The sequence below is a fragment of the Mastacembelus armatus genome, chromosome 9 (genome assembly GCF_900324485.2).
Source record: "Mastacembelus armatus chromosome 9, fMasArm1.2, whole genome shotgun sequence".
Lineage (NCBI taxonomy): Eukaryota > Metazoa > Chordata > Actinopteri > Synbranchiformes > Mastacembelidae > Mastacembelus > Mastacembelus armatus.
The window spans coordinates 18,983,186-18,999,474 of record NC_046641.1 but is presented as its reverse complement, the minus strand read 5'-3'; the positions used below and the strand labels follow the sequence as shown (position 1 = coordinate 18,999,474).

The 16,289-nt window shown below is 40.3% G+C and overlaps 1 protein-coding gene across 4 annotated transcripts in view; it reads right to left on the bottom strand.

Annotated features, from left to right (window-relative positions):
- Positions 1-344: 344 nt before the first annotated feature.
- The window catches only part of taok3a (TAO kinase 3a), a 54,122-nt gene continuing 38,177 nt past the window's right edge, over positions 345-16,289 (bottom strand). For all 4 annotated transcript variants that reach the window (XM_026321924.2, XM_026321925.2, XM_033325378.1 and 1 more), the window contains 9 exons: positions 15,849-16,046; positions 14,157-14,297; positions 8,711-8,947; positions 7,919-8,047; positions 6,841-7,044; positions 6,046-6,285; positions 5,316-5,528; positions 4,678-4,860; positions 345-1,701 (listed from right to left, as the gene is read on the bottom strand). In XM_026321924.2, the coding sequence (XP_026177709.1) occupies positions 1,540-1,701; positions 4,678-4,860; positions 5,316-5,528; positions 6,046-6,285; positions 6,841-7,044; positions 7,919-8,047; positions 8,711-8,947; positions 14,157-14,297; positions 15,849-16,046 (1,707 nt within the window). In that variant the 3' untranslated portion in view covers positions 345-1,539. The remainder of the gene's footprint in view (positions 1,702-4,677; positions 4,861-5,315; positions 5,529-6,045; positions 6,286-6,840; positions 7,045-7,918; positions 8,048-8,710; positions 8,948-14,156; positions 14,298-15,848; positions 16,047-16,289) is intronic.

The window sequence follows — 16,289 nt, the reverse complement described above, 5'->3', positions numbered from 1 at the left end:
GGCTGATACATTTTAGAAGTCATATTAGAAAATAGATCTCATTGTGATACTTTCTTCAGTGTGGTTACTACAGCAGAAACATTAAGCAGTAAATCATTACTAGATTAAGTTTTATAGTTAATACTGCAGACAGGAGTAATTGCCATGCACTTTGCTCAGTTTCATCTTAGAAACCTTTGTTCTGCTTTTACCACCTCTGAAATATAAGATGGGAATTTGTTGTTTAAAAACCTGATCGAACTGACATTTTGAAGACATGCCTAAAAACCACCTGCGATTATGTAGTTCCACTTGGCTCCTTCTGTTCTGCACTGAGTATAATGATATGGGGAATTCACATAGCATGTCCTTAGTTTGTGTGAGGAGCACTTTATTTACAAATATAAGTAAAAGCTCTGACAGAATCATGCTTTCTTTTACCTGGAAAAAAAATTAAAGTGCATGCAATAATAAAGCATCATACTAGTCTGGTTTATAAGAAAATACACAACTTGAGAGTTGTGTAAAGCCCCCAAAAAAACAAAAAAAAACACTGATAGATGACTGAACCCCAGATATTATCTGAGGAGGGGGGAGAAAAAAAAGCGCCTTTAAAAACTCTTGATTTCAGTGACAGTTAAAATACAATATGAAAATAAGTAAAAGCTCTCCATAAATCCTTCTATACACTACGTACAAGTCTCTCCTACCCCCACCCCGATAAAGCCCTTTGTGCTGGCTGGGAGTTCACGTGTCATTATTCACATTCAGAGAAATCAGCACGATACATATACTGAGTACCATGATTCACCCTGCCCTTAGTAATCAAATTCACCCGAAGGATTCACATTTATTTGAAGTGTACCTGCCTTTACAGTGTGATATTTGTCTCTCCAAGTATCAAATTCTTCAAATTTGTCATAAAAATGTCCTGATGAATAAATACCAACAAGTGAGAGAAGCAGCGCAGATGAAAGGCTGAGGAAAGATCGACCATTTCAGTTTTCGCTTCAGATTTTTTTTGCACAGCTTGAGACCAAAAAAATAGACTAACAAAAAAAAAAAATTGTTGAGGTTGCGCAGCCATTATGCTCATCGACCTGCCCGATTTTCTCTCTCCCTCCCTCTCCTGTCTTCTACTTTTAGTTGAACCAAAAGTGTCATCATTGCACAAGACACGAGAAACACTGTGACTATGTTATTATTATTACAAAACAAGACAACTACAGGAAGTTATCCAGCATTTTTTTTCTGTCATCTTGTGACACCACGAGAGGTAAGGAGGGGGCGGAAGTTGTAGGTGGGTTTTGGGGGCACTCAAACCTGCCATAGACTCTGTCTGACCAGCCCAGAAAACACACTGGAGCTGATTTTGGAGCCTTTTTTTTTTTTTTTTTTTTTCTCAATAATGTATCTGTGTTTGAGTGTGGGCGTCAGCTGCAGCAGCACTGAACACCTGCATTGTCAGCTCAGGTAAAAAGAGAGGAGAGGTTGTTCTGAGTCAGTCGGACGCCCGGGGGGGCTACGAGAGACGACGGTGGCAGCAGTGACAGCAGCCCCTCATCTGTAGTCGTCTTTGGGAAAGTCCAGGGTGCCCAGGTTCCCGAAGCCCAGCCGCATGCTCTCCATGTCAAAGCTGTCAGCCTCCCGCTCCTGGCGCTCCAGCAGGTGTTTGATTCGGTCGGTTCGCTCCTTCTGAAGGGAAACCAGCTCCTCTTCAATCTGCAGGAAACAAGGGAATGAAGGACATCCAGTCTTAACATACTGTTTTCTAAATAGTTATTATATTGGATGTAGATCTACAGTAGTTGGCATTACCATGATGGACTGATTTTATACATTGTTTCAGTGTGTGTGTGTTTTTAAAAGAAAAACTGGTACAAATTGTACATTTTTGTTCAAATATCAATGCATTCATTTTTTTCCACAAACTTACAAATAAAAAAACAACAGTAACTGGTGAATGTACAAAAGTGTTGACACTACTAGTCATAAAAAAGTGTATTAATATTTAAAGTGTTAATGTCTGTGCTGCAGGAGTCGAATTTCTTTCTTTTTTGCTTCCACAATCAATAAAATATTTACCCAGAAATCTTCAAACTTTGACAACTTAAAAAGCCCATCACCTGTAAACTGTGCAGTTCAATTAAATTAACACTAATTACTACACTTGCTCTGTACAGGTTATAACATTGATTTTGAAGTGCTCTAAAACATTTCTTCAAATATGTAAAACAGGTGACACTGTCAAAACAGTATATATGTGACATGATGTTTAATAAGAATAAAATCATTATTATTAATACATTCATGTTGATAGGAAAAATACACATACGACAGATTACGTTACTGATGACTCTGCCCCATTTAACCCCTTCCAGTCAGCGTGCACAACATCAGCAATAGACTCAAGTAAACAGAACACAGCCACTTACACCCGAGTCTGACAAGCAGATTATCTGCTGTGAGAAAGGTGTTCTGGGCCATAGCAGGCAGGTGAAACTACAGGTGAAAGATCAGCAACCCTAAAGCCAATAATGCAGTCATATTAATGTTTCCACTGCACAACATACAGAGGACTGCAGCAACCCTCTACTATCAATTGCTGCCATCTTCATCTCTGCATGTTTAAGATAAATAACTTAAAACCAAACATATTTATATATAAGGCACTGAGCTGTTAAAGGTCCTGCTCACCCACACAAGTGTTTTCAACTATTGTGGATGATGATTATTAGAGCTCTGCTCAGGTCTGAGCTGGGAGGAGGCACAGTGGCTTTTATATGACGTCAGCGTGCAGGAGCTGGTTTTTATTTCTTTAACGTTTATATTAAGAATGTTAAAAGGTGAAGGTGTCTTTTCCAAACTTTAACAGAGCAAGGTGAGAGATGTCGAGCTTTGTCTGTATACACATACAGAATCCTGAAAAACATCTCAAGAAAAAACACCTCTGGCTGTGTGTTATGTTTAAAGGGACTTTAAATACTTCCAGCAGGTTTGTGATTGAACCTAAAATTTTAGGTCCAATATTTGAGTAATAAAAACTTTACAGTATAATGCAGTTCGACACATCCAGTCACTCTGTAATGTTTAAAAAGGCTGTATTTATTGCAGGACCATTGTGTTGCTTTTCATTATACTGCAGAGCTGTTCATCTTTTGTTCTTCCACTCTTTTATATCCTCACTAAATAACCTTAAAGATGTGGCATCCCGTGATTTGTGTACCTGGACGCAGACTTTGATGTGCTTTGTTTTATGCTGTGAAGGTGTGTTGAATTCTATTAATGATCGGTTATGGTGGGATTTTTCTCTGCAGGATCTTTCAGACAAACACCAACATTAACTCAGCACACACATCCACAGGTGCAGACAAAGCACTGCATGGCGCAATACGGCAATCTGGCCAACTACTGAGCATGCACAGAAAACTCCAGACTCTGACCATGAACCGAACCGGAGGACAATTGTGCTTCTAAAACTATGACATCATCCCAGACCCAGAGTGCAGGCCCGGACACAGCCAGGAGATGGCGACAGACCACCACAGCTCATACAATAGATCCAGCAGAACTGAATCAGGGTGGCATTTCAAATACCTCTTCCTTTGTTGTCGGAGTGCTGTCTACTACTATGTAGCAATGATGTCGGTCACTTTGGAAAAAGGCACTCTTGGCTTTCCTAATCTGATCACATGTCATAGGTATAAATACCTGGTTGCATGGATAGTCATGTTAAAGGAGTGAGGAGTGTCTTACAACCAAATGTGAGGACTCAATGATAAGATCATGTCAATTTAATGCAAAAAATGTAGAAACTTTATTGTATTGTGCTGCACTTGTGGCCAGATTGTAACAGGACTACAGATGTGATAATTAATGGTACTTCATAATTGATAACTACAAAAATAAAAGCAATTAAAAACTAGTTTTCATTGTGATTATGTAAGGCAGAAATATCGAAGGTTTTGAGTGTGAGCAATTCAGACAAGACAAAGCAAGTTGCTCTCATTATAAACTAAACTGCATTATGTGTGTGTTATTAGAAACAGGATGATAAAAAATGTTGTAACAAGAGAACAATACTGACAGCTAGAGATTTCAGCACCATTAGGAGTGTGTGGGAGAGAAATGGTTGTCTGCTCCCTGCAGGAAGCCATGCCACTGTCATCACCACCTGTGGTGAGGGAAATCTGTGTGTGTGTCTGTGTGAATTCATGAATGTCTGTCTGGGTCGCCTTTCATGCCTGCACTGCCTGCTGAGGTGGATGCAAATGTGTATCCGGACCTGTTCACTTTAGCATTGAGATAGACTGGTTTTAAACTTATTACTACGAGTTTGAGTTTGTCTATATGCTTGTATGGTCCACATCTTTAAAAGGTTTCTTTGCTTCATGTCTGTGATGTACTGTAAGCTCTGCTGGAGCAGGATGTTGGTAGGTCAGAACAGAAATAATTCTCAACTATAAACGTGTCTGTTGGACACGAGGATTTTTTTGTTGACGGCAGGATTTTTTGTTGATGTCTTGGCGGTCGTAACACACTGACCACACTAAAACAAATCACAAGACATGATGAACTCTACCAGGGATAATGACCAAGTGTGCTTTCTCTCTGTAGACATTTTTGTTTTTTAAAAACTTGTTAATCATCTTGAATTTACGGAAAAAATTCCAAAGTATGGCATTTCCTTCAACACACCTTTTGCTCCAGGTGAGCCCGGCGCAGTGACACCTTCTGTTCCAACTTCTGCTGCTCGCGCTCGTGCTGTGCCTCAGTCTGCATCTTGATCTTGCTCTGGTAGGCATTGAGCAGCTCCATCTCCTGCTGCAGCTGCTGCCTCAGGGCCTGGCACTCAGCTTCCTGGGCTTCGTCCAGACGCAGCTGACACAGCCGACCATGGACCACAGCATGGGAGAGGGAGGTACAAAGACATGGCGGGCGGGAGAGGGTATATGGATATGACGCAGAGAAAGAAGGAATGGGGACAGAAAGGACAAAAAAGACAGAAAAGTGAAGAAGGGAGGTGGCAATGGGAAAAAAAATGGAAGGGCAACAGGGACAGACAAGACATGGAAATAAACAAAGAATGATGTAATTGAGGTTGAGGCAGAAAGGAGAAGGATGAAGAGAAAGACAAAAGATAAAGACATGATATATGATAAGGACAAACCAAGAGAAAAATGTAAAGGCATAAGCAACAGGTGGAGAGAAGGGCCTAATAAACTCCTTCAAAGACCCACATTTCTTATCTCTAAATATGGTACAGGTATATGCTTCCTCCACAAAAATAAATTACATCCAGAAAAGAATGAGCATGTTAACATTTCTCCACTCACCGCCTGTGATGCCATCATCTCGTTGATGCTCTGCTCATATTGCTCAGCCAGGATGGCCAGCTTGCGTGTCTGCTCATCCTTCAGGGCCTTGAGCACCGTCTTGTGCTCTGCCTTGGGCGTAACTTCCATCTGGTGGTGACGCAGGGCCTTGTACTGCTTGGTCTGCACCTTACATGTGTCCTGGAACTGTTTTTTGATCTGCAGCTCCAAAGCCTGTTAGATAGGACAAAAAAATCAAAATGAAAAGGTCCTAAATGAAGAGAAGAAATGTTATAAAGTCCCCCCCCCCTCCAAGTCCTGTATAGTTAATCCCCAAGAATTCTATTAATAAAGGTTAAAGGTCTAGCAAAAGCCATAGTTCTAGCCTTTGTTATCGTCACAAGCAAATTAAAATGGAGTGACATTCAGAGATGTCATAGCTTGTATGTTTTTTCACCATTATTCCCAAATTAATTTGTTACATCCGTGTTGCGTCAGTGTTTTATCAAAAACTACCCAAAATATGAAAGATGTTGCTCATGGCTTGCACCATCTTAGAGGTGGATCCAATTTGTCTTTTCAGAGACAAGTAAAATTTCAAACATAAATCCAGAAACAAAAGGATTCAATAGATTTTTGTTTTTTTACCTTTAACCCGACATTTCAAGCACCTGTGCTCTTATAACGAGAATCATCCCCATCTATAACATCCTGGATGTGTACTGAAGCTTTATTGTCTGTGTTGACTCACTTTAAGGTTCTTGGGCTGCTGCCGGAGCTCCAGCACATGCTTACGATGAAGTTCACGCTCACGTCGGTTGTTGTACTCAATCTGATTCTCCAGCTCTGTTTGGTGCTGAAGGCGGATCAAGTCCATCCGCAGCTTTTGCAGGGTCTTCAGCTGCCTCTGCTCCAGTTCCTGCGTGGACTCGTCGTGGCGGATCAGCATGGCATGCTCCATCTCTTTCTGGGTCTTCTTCTTGTTCAGCTCCTAGAAGGAAAGATGGTGAGAGAAGAGGAAAGGAATGGTAAGGATATATGACCGATAAGATGACATTCACATTTTCACTTGTAGAATGAATTTTCCAGCATCTGTTTCAGAACTTTAGCTGCCTTTACCAACAGCTGAGAAATCAATATCACACACCGACATTTTCAGTTTCCATTTAAACACCTACTTTTTCTGTTAATCAGGTACTATTAATCTACGTATTTTCTTAGAATGCTTTTGGACCTTTCAAAAATTCTTCCCGTTAACACAACAGCTTTTCAGATTATGACATTCTTGCCTGTAATCTTCTTATACTTTATACTAGACCACTGATCTAAAGAACAATGGGTGTAATTATTTAGGACTCATTGCTGCTGGCTGAGAAAAATATTTTACTTTATAACCATGCTGAGCCAGTTTTATCTTCCACTCAACCTTTTAAACCTTGGTTTTGTGAATTCAAGTTGCACATTTAAGAATAAATGAACAAAAAAGTCTGTTATTAAGCATTACTTATTTTCCTTTCATGTTTGTAAGGATGAACTTCGTCCACACCTCTCGGATCTGTTCCTGCTCCAGGTCATGCCTCTTTATCATGACTTTGCGTTTGAAGGCACGGCAGTTCCTGTCGTAGAAAATCCTCTGCTGGGCCAAGAGATGGGCCTCCTCCTCAGCCTGGGAATGCTGCATGTTCTCCTTGTGCTTAGACAGACGCTCCTGCTTCTCCTTCTTGGGTGTGCTGTGGTCTTCATTCATCTCCTGAGAAGAGATAAAAGTTCAAAGCAGAGGAATGATGAGAGGATGTTGTTTTGACATGTACACAATAATGGATAAAGCAGAGCTAGTATTATCGTTGCTGTAACCCTTTATTGCTTAATTTGAATGCTGACTGAAAGGTTTATTTAATATTTGCTGTAATTATTCTGTTAAGTTTTTATTTACCCAAGCAAATATTAGTTTAATTTGTAAAATAAAGGCAAGTGTACATTATTTGTAGTGCAAGCATACGGCAAACTACACTTGCTCTTTTGTCTCTAACTGCAGATGATTTTCAAAGCCGGGACAAGGCTGAAAAAAAGACAATTTCAGCCAAATCTATCCCTCCTCAGTATGAGTTTTCTTTCTCTTTCATGGATTTGAAGGTAATCTACAACTCACACTAATGCACTTAACACACAAGCCTAATCCCCGCTCTCTGTGGTGTCTAATTCCGTTATAGTTCTCAGTTGGTGGGAAATATCTCTCCCTGCCAGTGATGCTTTCTTTTACTCTGCTGCCCTAATTTTGGTCACTTATCTTGTGCCTCTGTAACTGAAAACAGTGTATCACACTTCCAGCCCACAGGAGTATTTCTCTAGACTCAGTTTCAAGGTTGTGGAAGCACATAAATGCTGTAATGTGCATATGGATTTGTGTGTATACACACAGAGGCACAGGTGCACAATCAGTAAGTAGGCTGAGTGACTCATCAAAACTTCCAAAGGACCACTTCAGAGGTACTGAAAGTGCATGTTTGTTTGTAGGAGAGCTGATTCAAGAGTAAACATAATGCAGGACCACATTTCACACACCAAAGAGATGCACAAAGAAGCGGTTCTGAGAAGTAAAAAGCAGCACGACAAATACGGCACACCTCCTTAATCTTCTCCTTGCAGAGTTTGTACTGCTTCTTTTGATTATCCAGAAAAGTGGTGAGCTCCTTTTTCTGCTGTGTAACAATCTGCTGCTGGAACTTCTTCTCATCTGCCAACGCCGTCTTCATCTAGGGAACAAATGAAGCAGGAGAAAATCAAAGATGAGGAGCTGTTAGCATTGACTCCTTTGGCTGAATCAAATTAAGGAAAAATAGCAAACTTCTATGGTTCCATTGCCTCCAGTGAGAGGATATGAATTTTTTCTATGTTTTAGAATGCTGCAAACTGAATGGCAGATCTCACTGCTAAATCACCATATTTTTTCTGCTGAGTGGCATGTTTGTACATGTAACATGTGACACAGTGTGACATTAGTGCTGTTCAAGGGTGCATGTTGGCCTGTATGGACAGAAACATATCTCCCTGGCCAGTCTGGTACACTGTGCGCTAATCACAGAAATATGCAGCTTGTTTTTCATTCTGTGACCTACTTCTGCCCTTGTGTTTTATCACACGTATCAAAGGGCGGGAGCAGTGTAACTTTCCTTAGCATTCAATGTAAGGTTGAGGTTGGACAGAATTAAACTTTTCAATAAATTTCCTTTTACTAATACAGTAAAAAATAATGTTGATATGATACCCCCTTTTTCCAAAACAAACCTTATCCTTCAGCCAATGTGTAGTTTGAGGTGATCATCTCTGAAATATTATTGTTGTATTGTATTGTATTGTATATTATTGTTCTTATGCATCAACAAATGCTTTCCACTCATGTTCCCTCAAAATCCCACCTCCTTCTCAGTTTGCACAGCATGACGTTTTGCCAGCTTCTCCAGCTCGATGTAGGCATTGTTGGCCTGCGTTTCGACTTCCTTCTGCAGCTTAAGCCGGTGCTCGTCCATTTCGGCTTTGAGCTTGTTCTCCAGGGCAATCAGCTGCTTCTGGTGCTGCCGCCGCATGCGCTTGTAGCCCGACATCTGCTCTCGCAACTCACTCTCCTGCTCATGCTCGTGGATCTGCTTGGTCACCTGTGGAGAGAGAGAAGTTTGGAGATGTAACTGCAGAGACAAGCAGCAGATTAAAGGGTGTTAATATATCAGGTTCCTCTAAAGACACTTAACACCTCACCTGGTTCATTGTAAATATGCTATTTTCAGTTATCGAGGTTATCTTTTGCAAAAAGAACTTAATTTAAAACAGAATTTATTCAGTACTGTAAAGCTTTACAGAGCAACTGTCCTAATGAGTCAGCAGTGCTTATCGGTTTTACAAGAAAGTAGTTTCAACCAGTGATGGGAAATTAAGCCCTTAATAAATACTGTGAAATCTCTTATGAAGTTAACATTACAGTTCAACAAAAGCTCTTTCATGTAACCATCACACAAGAGGAGTCACAGCCACATAGATTAGGCACCCATAAAGGATCTAAAATGCTTTAAAAATGTTTTAAAGCCAATTGGACCACAGGGGAAAAAAAAAAAAAAAAAAAATTAAAGAGTTACATAATTACATTAAATCAACACAGACTAGGACAATATATGTCTTAAAACAAATATCACCCATTTTTCCTTTGCAAAGCCTATATCTGACACACCAACCTGAGAACAGAAAGGGTTCTCCACATCTAGGTAGTACTCGCTCCGCATCTTCTCATAACTGCCACCTGAACACCTCAGGCCAAACATGATGGCAACTTTAGCCAAAAGAAACAGCATCCAGGAACCTTGTCCAGCATCCGACGCCCAACAGAACCCTGTCTGAGCTCAGATGCCACCCTAAGACCCCCACCTTTACTGGACGCCTAGCCCCTCCCTCTCCTTAGTTCGCGGCCTGGGCAGGCGTGTGAACTGTGAATGAGGCAGGCTGACTCTGTGGGCCAACAAGAGCACAGAGCAGCTCTTTAGTCAGGCTAACGCTAAGCGGCAGACAGCAGGTGGGTCACATGAATACCTCATTGAGAAAGAGTGAGAGAAGTTGGGGGGGTTAGAGAAGAGTAGGCAGAGAGATTGCTAAGGAGAAACAGCAGATGGAGAGTGACAGGGGGAGAGTTAGAAAAGAAAAATGGAAATAATGAGAATAAGGACAGCTAGAAGGAAAAGGGGATTGGGGGTTGGTGTGGAAACAGATAGAGGTTGAGCCCACATCTTAAATTGTGCTGAATCAATACCCTTACTGTAATAGCCGTTCCCAATCCTAGTCACTTGCTTCACTGCCACCCAGTATGCTGCCACAAAGGGCCAAGTCACGCCACGTGACGGTCTCTTTCACACAAGGCTCAGGGACTGGAAAGGAGTTCATAATCAAGGAGAGGAGGGGGGCATGCAACCTAAAGCTCCAGTCAGATCAGCGGGAATTTAACAGTTGAACTTAGTTATTTTGTTTTTTCCAATTCAAGGTGGTTTGCCTTACTAAGGAATGTAATGATGAACTCAAAGAATATGATTTTTTTCTTTCTTTACACAACTTGTGTTTGATGTGACTGATTTCTGTAACAATAAATGAGCAGGACAAGCACTGACAAACTATCTTTTTTGAAACCTCCCTGTATTTAATTAATAGCAATAGTCCACTTAGAGAAACGGGTAGTCATAGCTCTGTGTGTTCACCAGATGTCTGATGTCTGTGTATGAACTGACCCCAATTCTGCTTCTCAATAACCAATCAGGGCTATCAGTTTTTAAACACACGTTATCATAAAGAGATTCAAAAGAATTTGAAATGCAAAAAAAAGATTGTGCCTTGGCAGCAAACACGCTAAAGGACTTTGAGAGATGTACTATAAAGAAATAAGTAGAGCTAGTTTGTTTAACAGAGCAGTCAAGCTTGTTTTCCCAACAAAATTCAGTGTGTTGCAAAGAAGGTATTCAATTTGATGACAATGAAACATACTTGAAAGAACATGGTGATAAAAACAAGAGCTGTTTACAAAAAATACACTGATAGAAGTGAGCAGCTCTCTTATTTATACAGTTAACATCTTATTGGACACAAAATCTTTCTGCTTCCAAAAACTAACATTTTTCTTTATTACATTAAAAACAGTCCAGTGCTTCAAATCTGAACTGATTTGTTTTACAGGAACAAGATACAAGAAGACATGAATGCACTTTGAATGTTGCACCAGATATACAGTAACATATGGTGAAGTCATCTGGCTGAAGATGGGAAGCCTCTACAGACCTTAATGTACTGTCCTGTTTTCCTGTAGATGCACAAATGTGGGGGCTCTGTATTCTCATATGTCAAAACGCTGCATTTGGTTTAAAGACAACTTTTGAAATAAGTTCTTTGCTGCTACATAACATAGCAGATACCAATGACGGAAAATGCTATGAGCTATAAGCAATTAGTGTTGCCAAAAGAGCTGATTGATAGGGATGGTGCATGTTCTGATGATCTCATCGCAAACAACATCTTTCTTCATCTGACCTACAATAACCCCTGTGCTCCGTCTCAATAGCTACTTGTGTCCCACATGCGTTCTCTTTGCGTCACATCCATCTTTTTTCCATTTCCCTCTCTCCTGATCCTTATCCTTTTTATCTCTCTCGATGGTTCTTTCAGGTTGCTCTCCATCTCTTTCTTTTCCTCTTTTCCTTGTCCACTCCACATCATCATTCACCTGTCATTTTCAGTTTTATCCCTTCCTTTGTCCTTGTTCCTCTTCTTCTCTCTCCGTGCTTTTCACCTCTACATCAGATCGAACTCGATGCTTCATGTCACCTGAGCGACAAAGCCCATCACCCCCCTGTAGCCTCTTCCCCATTGTCCTTCTTTGTCAGTCCAGATTTCAATCTGCACTGCTCTTTTGTCTCGCCTTTGTTTATCTGTCCTTCTCACTATCTGTCCTTCTTATCCTTCTGATATCAGCCATCTGGGTCCTGTACCAAGTCTTTACTTTCTCCTACCTTTCACTTCATTCACCCTTTTATTCTCTTTGAATGTCCCTCCATCACCACGATCTCCTCCAATATGAGGTAATTTCATTCAGCATAAATTTCTCACTCAGGAATTTGCATCATGTATTTTTGAGATTATAACATAACTGTATGTTTACAAGTATGTTTTTATTCTCCCCCCTTTGTATTTCCCTCTCTCACTTCTGTGGCAGTCCATCACCCCTCATCATCTGGACCCCCCAGCCTTCTCACTCCCTCTGTCTTTGTCTACCTGCTGATTTCAGTCTGAGCGTTGAGGCCAATCTGAGGACGTCTGCGCTTGGCAGAAAAAGATGATGTCATCTCTTCCAGCACCGGCGTGCGGGACCAGTATTATCACACAACAGAGATGATGTGGTTTACACGATGCCGCCTCTTTTCAAGACAGACAGCCTCAGTGACAGAAAGCTCCCAAGTCAATGTGCCCTCTCATCTGCAGCTATTAGGTATTTCAATTTGAATTTAAACCACAGTAACTTACAATGAGCCCAGACTGCTGGGTATGAATTACAACTGTTGTCTAACATAAGAATATTAGAGTCTTTGTGTAAAGAAAAGAGGTAGGTTTATTGTGACCATAGTGCGTCTGATTGCACGAAAACCCGTTCAGAGGGAAGGTGTCTATGCTTTCATGTGAGTGCTGCTATCGGGGTATCGAACAGTGGTTTCTTGCCTCAGGATCAGAAAAATAAATCTGAGAAGAATGGAGTAGAGGTCTACTCCTTCATCAAATATCCAACAGTTCAAAGCTGTTTTCTTTTTTCAATTTTTACGTTTTCCTCATTATTATGACGTTACAAATGAGAGTTATGACTTATGACTGTAGGATTGTAAAAGAATCATGAGAAAATTGAAAAAAATATATATATCTATATATTAAAGACAACTTAAAATGTGTTTTTATACATTCTAGTAACAGACTTGCATATTAACAGCAAAAAAAAAGAAAAATATTTTGCTAGGGAAAATTAGATTTTACATTTTCAGGCCTCAAAAATGATTCATAATAAACAAGAAATACAATCACAGGGTGACTGCTGTCCTAGTGTTAAGCTGCATATCACATAACTGCAATTCCCAGCCGTGGGACTTTTGTATGCCATACCATCTTTCTCTCTCTAGAGCGAACTGTTAAATAAAATGGTCCCAAACAATATATATAGAGAAAAGGTACATCATCAGGATTAGGATTCTTTTTATTTTCTGTCTCAGTTTGGAATATGACAGCTTCTTGTTTTGGGGGACATATTTCATTGTGGCCTGAAACTATCCTGAAAATGCAATACCTCCAGCTGGGCTCATGCAAATCAAAGCAGTTTATATGCGACTGCAAGTCATGAGAGACTATGATTTTGAGATTAACCAAAAAAAAAAAAAAAAGACAAATCTCCAGCACAGACTAAAGACACTGGTGATCAAACAAAACAAAAAAGAAAAACGCATAGCCTTGGTCCATCTATGGTTCATGTTTCGGTCAAGGACAGTATGAGGACACCTCAGATGCAGAGGCCTGAACACATATCTTTCTTGCTCGTGTTTTCTCATGTCTGGTTTAGGACCTGACAGCAAAAAGGACACACAATTAAAACCAGTAGGTCATGGATGGGTAAGCACACACACGCACACTAATGCTTACGCACAACACCATAACTACTTACTAGTTACTAGAGCCCGTTTCCATGACAACAGACAGGGAGGAGAGAGAGAGAGAAAGAGACACAGAAAGAAAGCGGGCCAAAGAGAAAGAGAGAATTCCACCCCATTCGACTCAGAATATTGAGTCAGATCTAACAGTGATGTATACTCAAGTGCTGGAGAAGGAGAATTAAAGAAGAGGGTGAAGTGAGGAGAGTTGCATCGTAACATCGTAGCAGAAGTAAAAACAAAACGAGTGAAGTGAATGAGAGGAAAGGCAGCAGAGAAAGACACAGATTGCAGAGATACAGTCAAAAGTGAACAGCAAAGACAAAGAAGTAAAGACCAAAACATGGGCTGATGGGGATAAAAATAATGCAAAGAAGTAAAGAGAATACAGAAGACAAAGATTACATCTGAGTAAAGATGTAAAGGAGAAAGGAAAAAGGAGAAAGACAGACCTTCTTTATACCCAACATGAATCCACATTCAATTGTACAGCATTAGGTTGCATTCGAATTCAATGTCCTCTGCAATCATTCTTTTCACTGAGGAAAAAAAAAAACAACAACAAAAAAAAAAAAAACACCCTTTCTGAAAAAAATGCTGTCTTACCTCCCATTTTAAAAAAATGAAGAAGACGAAAAGGCTCTGTCAAACTTACCAGTGAGGCTGACTTTATGGTGGCAAAGCGGCCCTGGTTCTTGTAGTTTTGGGCCTGGCTGCTCTTGTCAGAGGAGACTGGCCTCAGTTCTGGCCGGTGGTCCCTGTGGATGCCATCATCCCAGTTGTACTGATACTGGTCCTGTGAGGAGGAAAACGTAATGTTACATCAAAGACTTGTCTGCCTTCAGGATGATACACAAAAGGTGAACCAGGTGTGAAAATCAACGTGTAAACTGGATTTTAGCTCACTCAAATGTGTGGCAGTAATACAATTTTTTACTATCATCGTACAATATTTAAAATTATACAGTGCTCAACTGGTTTTAGTCATATAATATTTAAATTTCAAAAGGAATCTTCAACATTTGCTAAAACTGTGTCAACTATAACTTTGCAAAGCATGGTACAATGTCAACACTCTGTTCCCCCCATTAAAAACCGGAGACCAAAGAGCTCATTTATGTGTGGAGGGAACTTCATCAGCATCTGAAAACAATATGTGTCACTTTTATTTGTTCTCAGCTCAGCCCCTGAACTTGAAACAACACATTGGCTGTCTGTTCATAAAGTGATGTCCTTATTCATGCACTGTCAAAATACAAAGAGCAGATGAAGAAAGACAATGACACAGCAGTGACAGCTCTCTTCACAGATTTTAAAGTCATATGAGATACTCAATCAGAATGTCAGGCATTGTGTTGACCTATGTGTACTGAATGTGTATGTGTGTCCAGGATGACAGAGCTGTAAGTGGGAAGTATGTGCTGCTTGTCGACATGTGTACACAGCCTTTGTTCTCACGGTGTTGGTGATGAACTTGAAGTGATCTGCCAAATGGTGAAGACTGTCGATTGTTTCCATGGTTTCAAGGGGGAGGGGATTAAGCACACAGAGTGAGACCCAGAAGACGCTTGCACAGACCCATGTGTCCTTTCATTTATTGAATATTTACCTCAAATAGGAAGTGATAGTAAATGAAATGTTGGGAAGGTAAAAAGTTGATCTTGCACTGTGAGTAAGATGAGTTACTTTTGTTGGTGTTTGTTTGTGAAAATATCATGAGAACAACTAAAAAATCTGAATGGAAATCAATAGACTTTGCTGGAGATAATGATTCATTAATCTTTGAATATGGGAACCAGTTTAGTATGGAATGATACCCTGCAGTTGGCAGGAGCTGTGGCAACATTGTGGAGAAGGTTAATCAATTAATACATGCAATAAAACAATATATGCACAGTGGCTTCAGAAATTACTCATACCCCTTTACCTTTTACATCTTCGTAATGATTTAAATTTAAATGTGCTATTTCTGCATTTCTTTATGTGGGTGGAGCATGTCCACCAATCTAAATCAATTGAAACATCTTAACAGCATGCGCTGCAATTTACCAATCAATTTTTCAATTGGTAAATTGCAGCAATTAATTGCTAAGTAGTCAGTAAGCAGGCAAAAAAGTCAATAATGCCTTCTTAGAAAAGACATAAAATGTTTGAAAAAATGTAAAATGTTTTATTATTAATCATTTTAAAATAACACACTTGGAACACAGCAGGTGATGTTGATGAAGAGGTACTTGAGCTCATCACCAAACAAAAGGCTGTTTCCAGTTTCCAGTTCTGGTTTGATGTGATGTGACAATCTGTCCTGCAACCCTAAATTCTCACCACCTTCACCTTTGGCCTTTACCTTTTTGGTGTGTGGAGAAGAGTCGAGGGGGCTGCTGTAATCCTGGGGGTGCATCATGGTCATTTCAGAGCAGCTGTCGTCCAGCACCTCCTGTATACTGTTCACGCTGCTGCTCTGGCTGCCCGTGCTGAGTGAGGTGCTGGGGATAGAGTGGTTGCTGCCCAGACTGTTCATCTTACAGCTGGCTGCTTCGCTGTCCTGCAAGTGATCATCCATACATATTCATCAACACATGCATACACAAATGAACATTCAAAAGTCATGCAAATGTACACAGATTAAAATATATCCATAGACTCCCATGTCCTTCACCTTCACATACCCAGGCCTCTCCAAATTGTACCAAGAAATACAGTCACCTCAAAAACTGATGATGCCTGGTTTTCATTAAACCCTAACTGTTCAGATGTGTAGGTGTGTGTGTGTTTGTATCTTTCATGT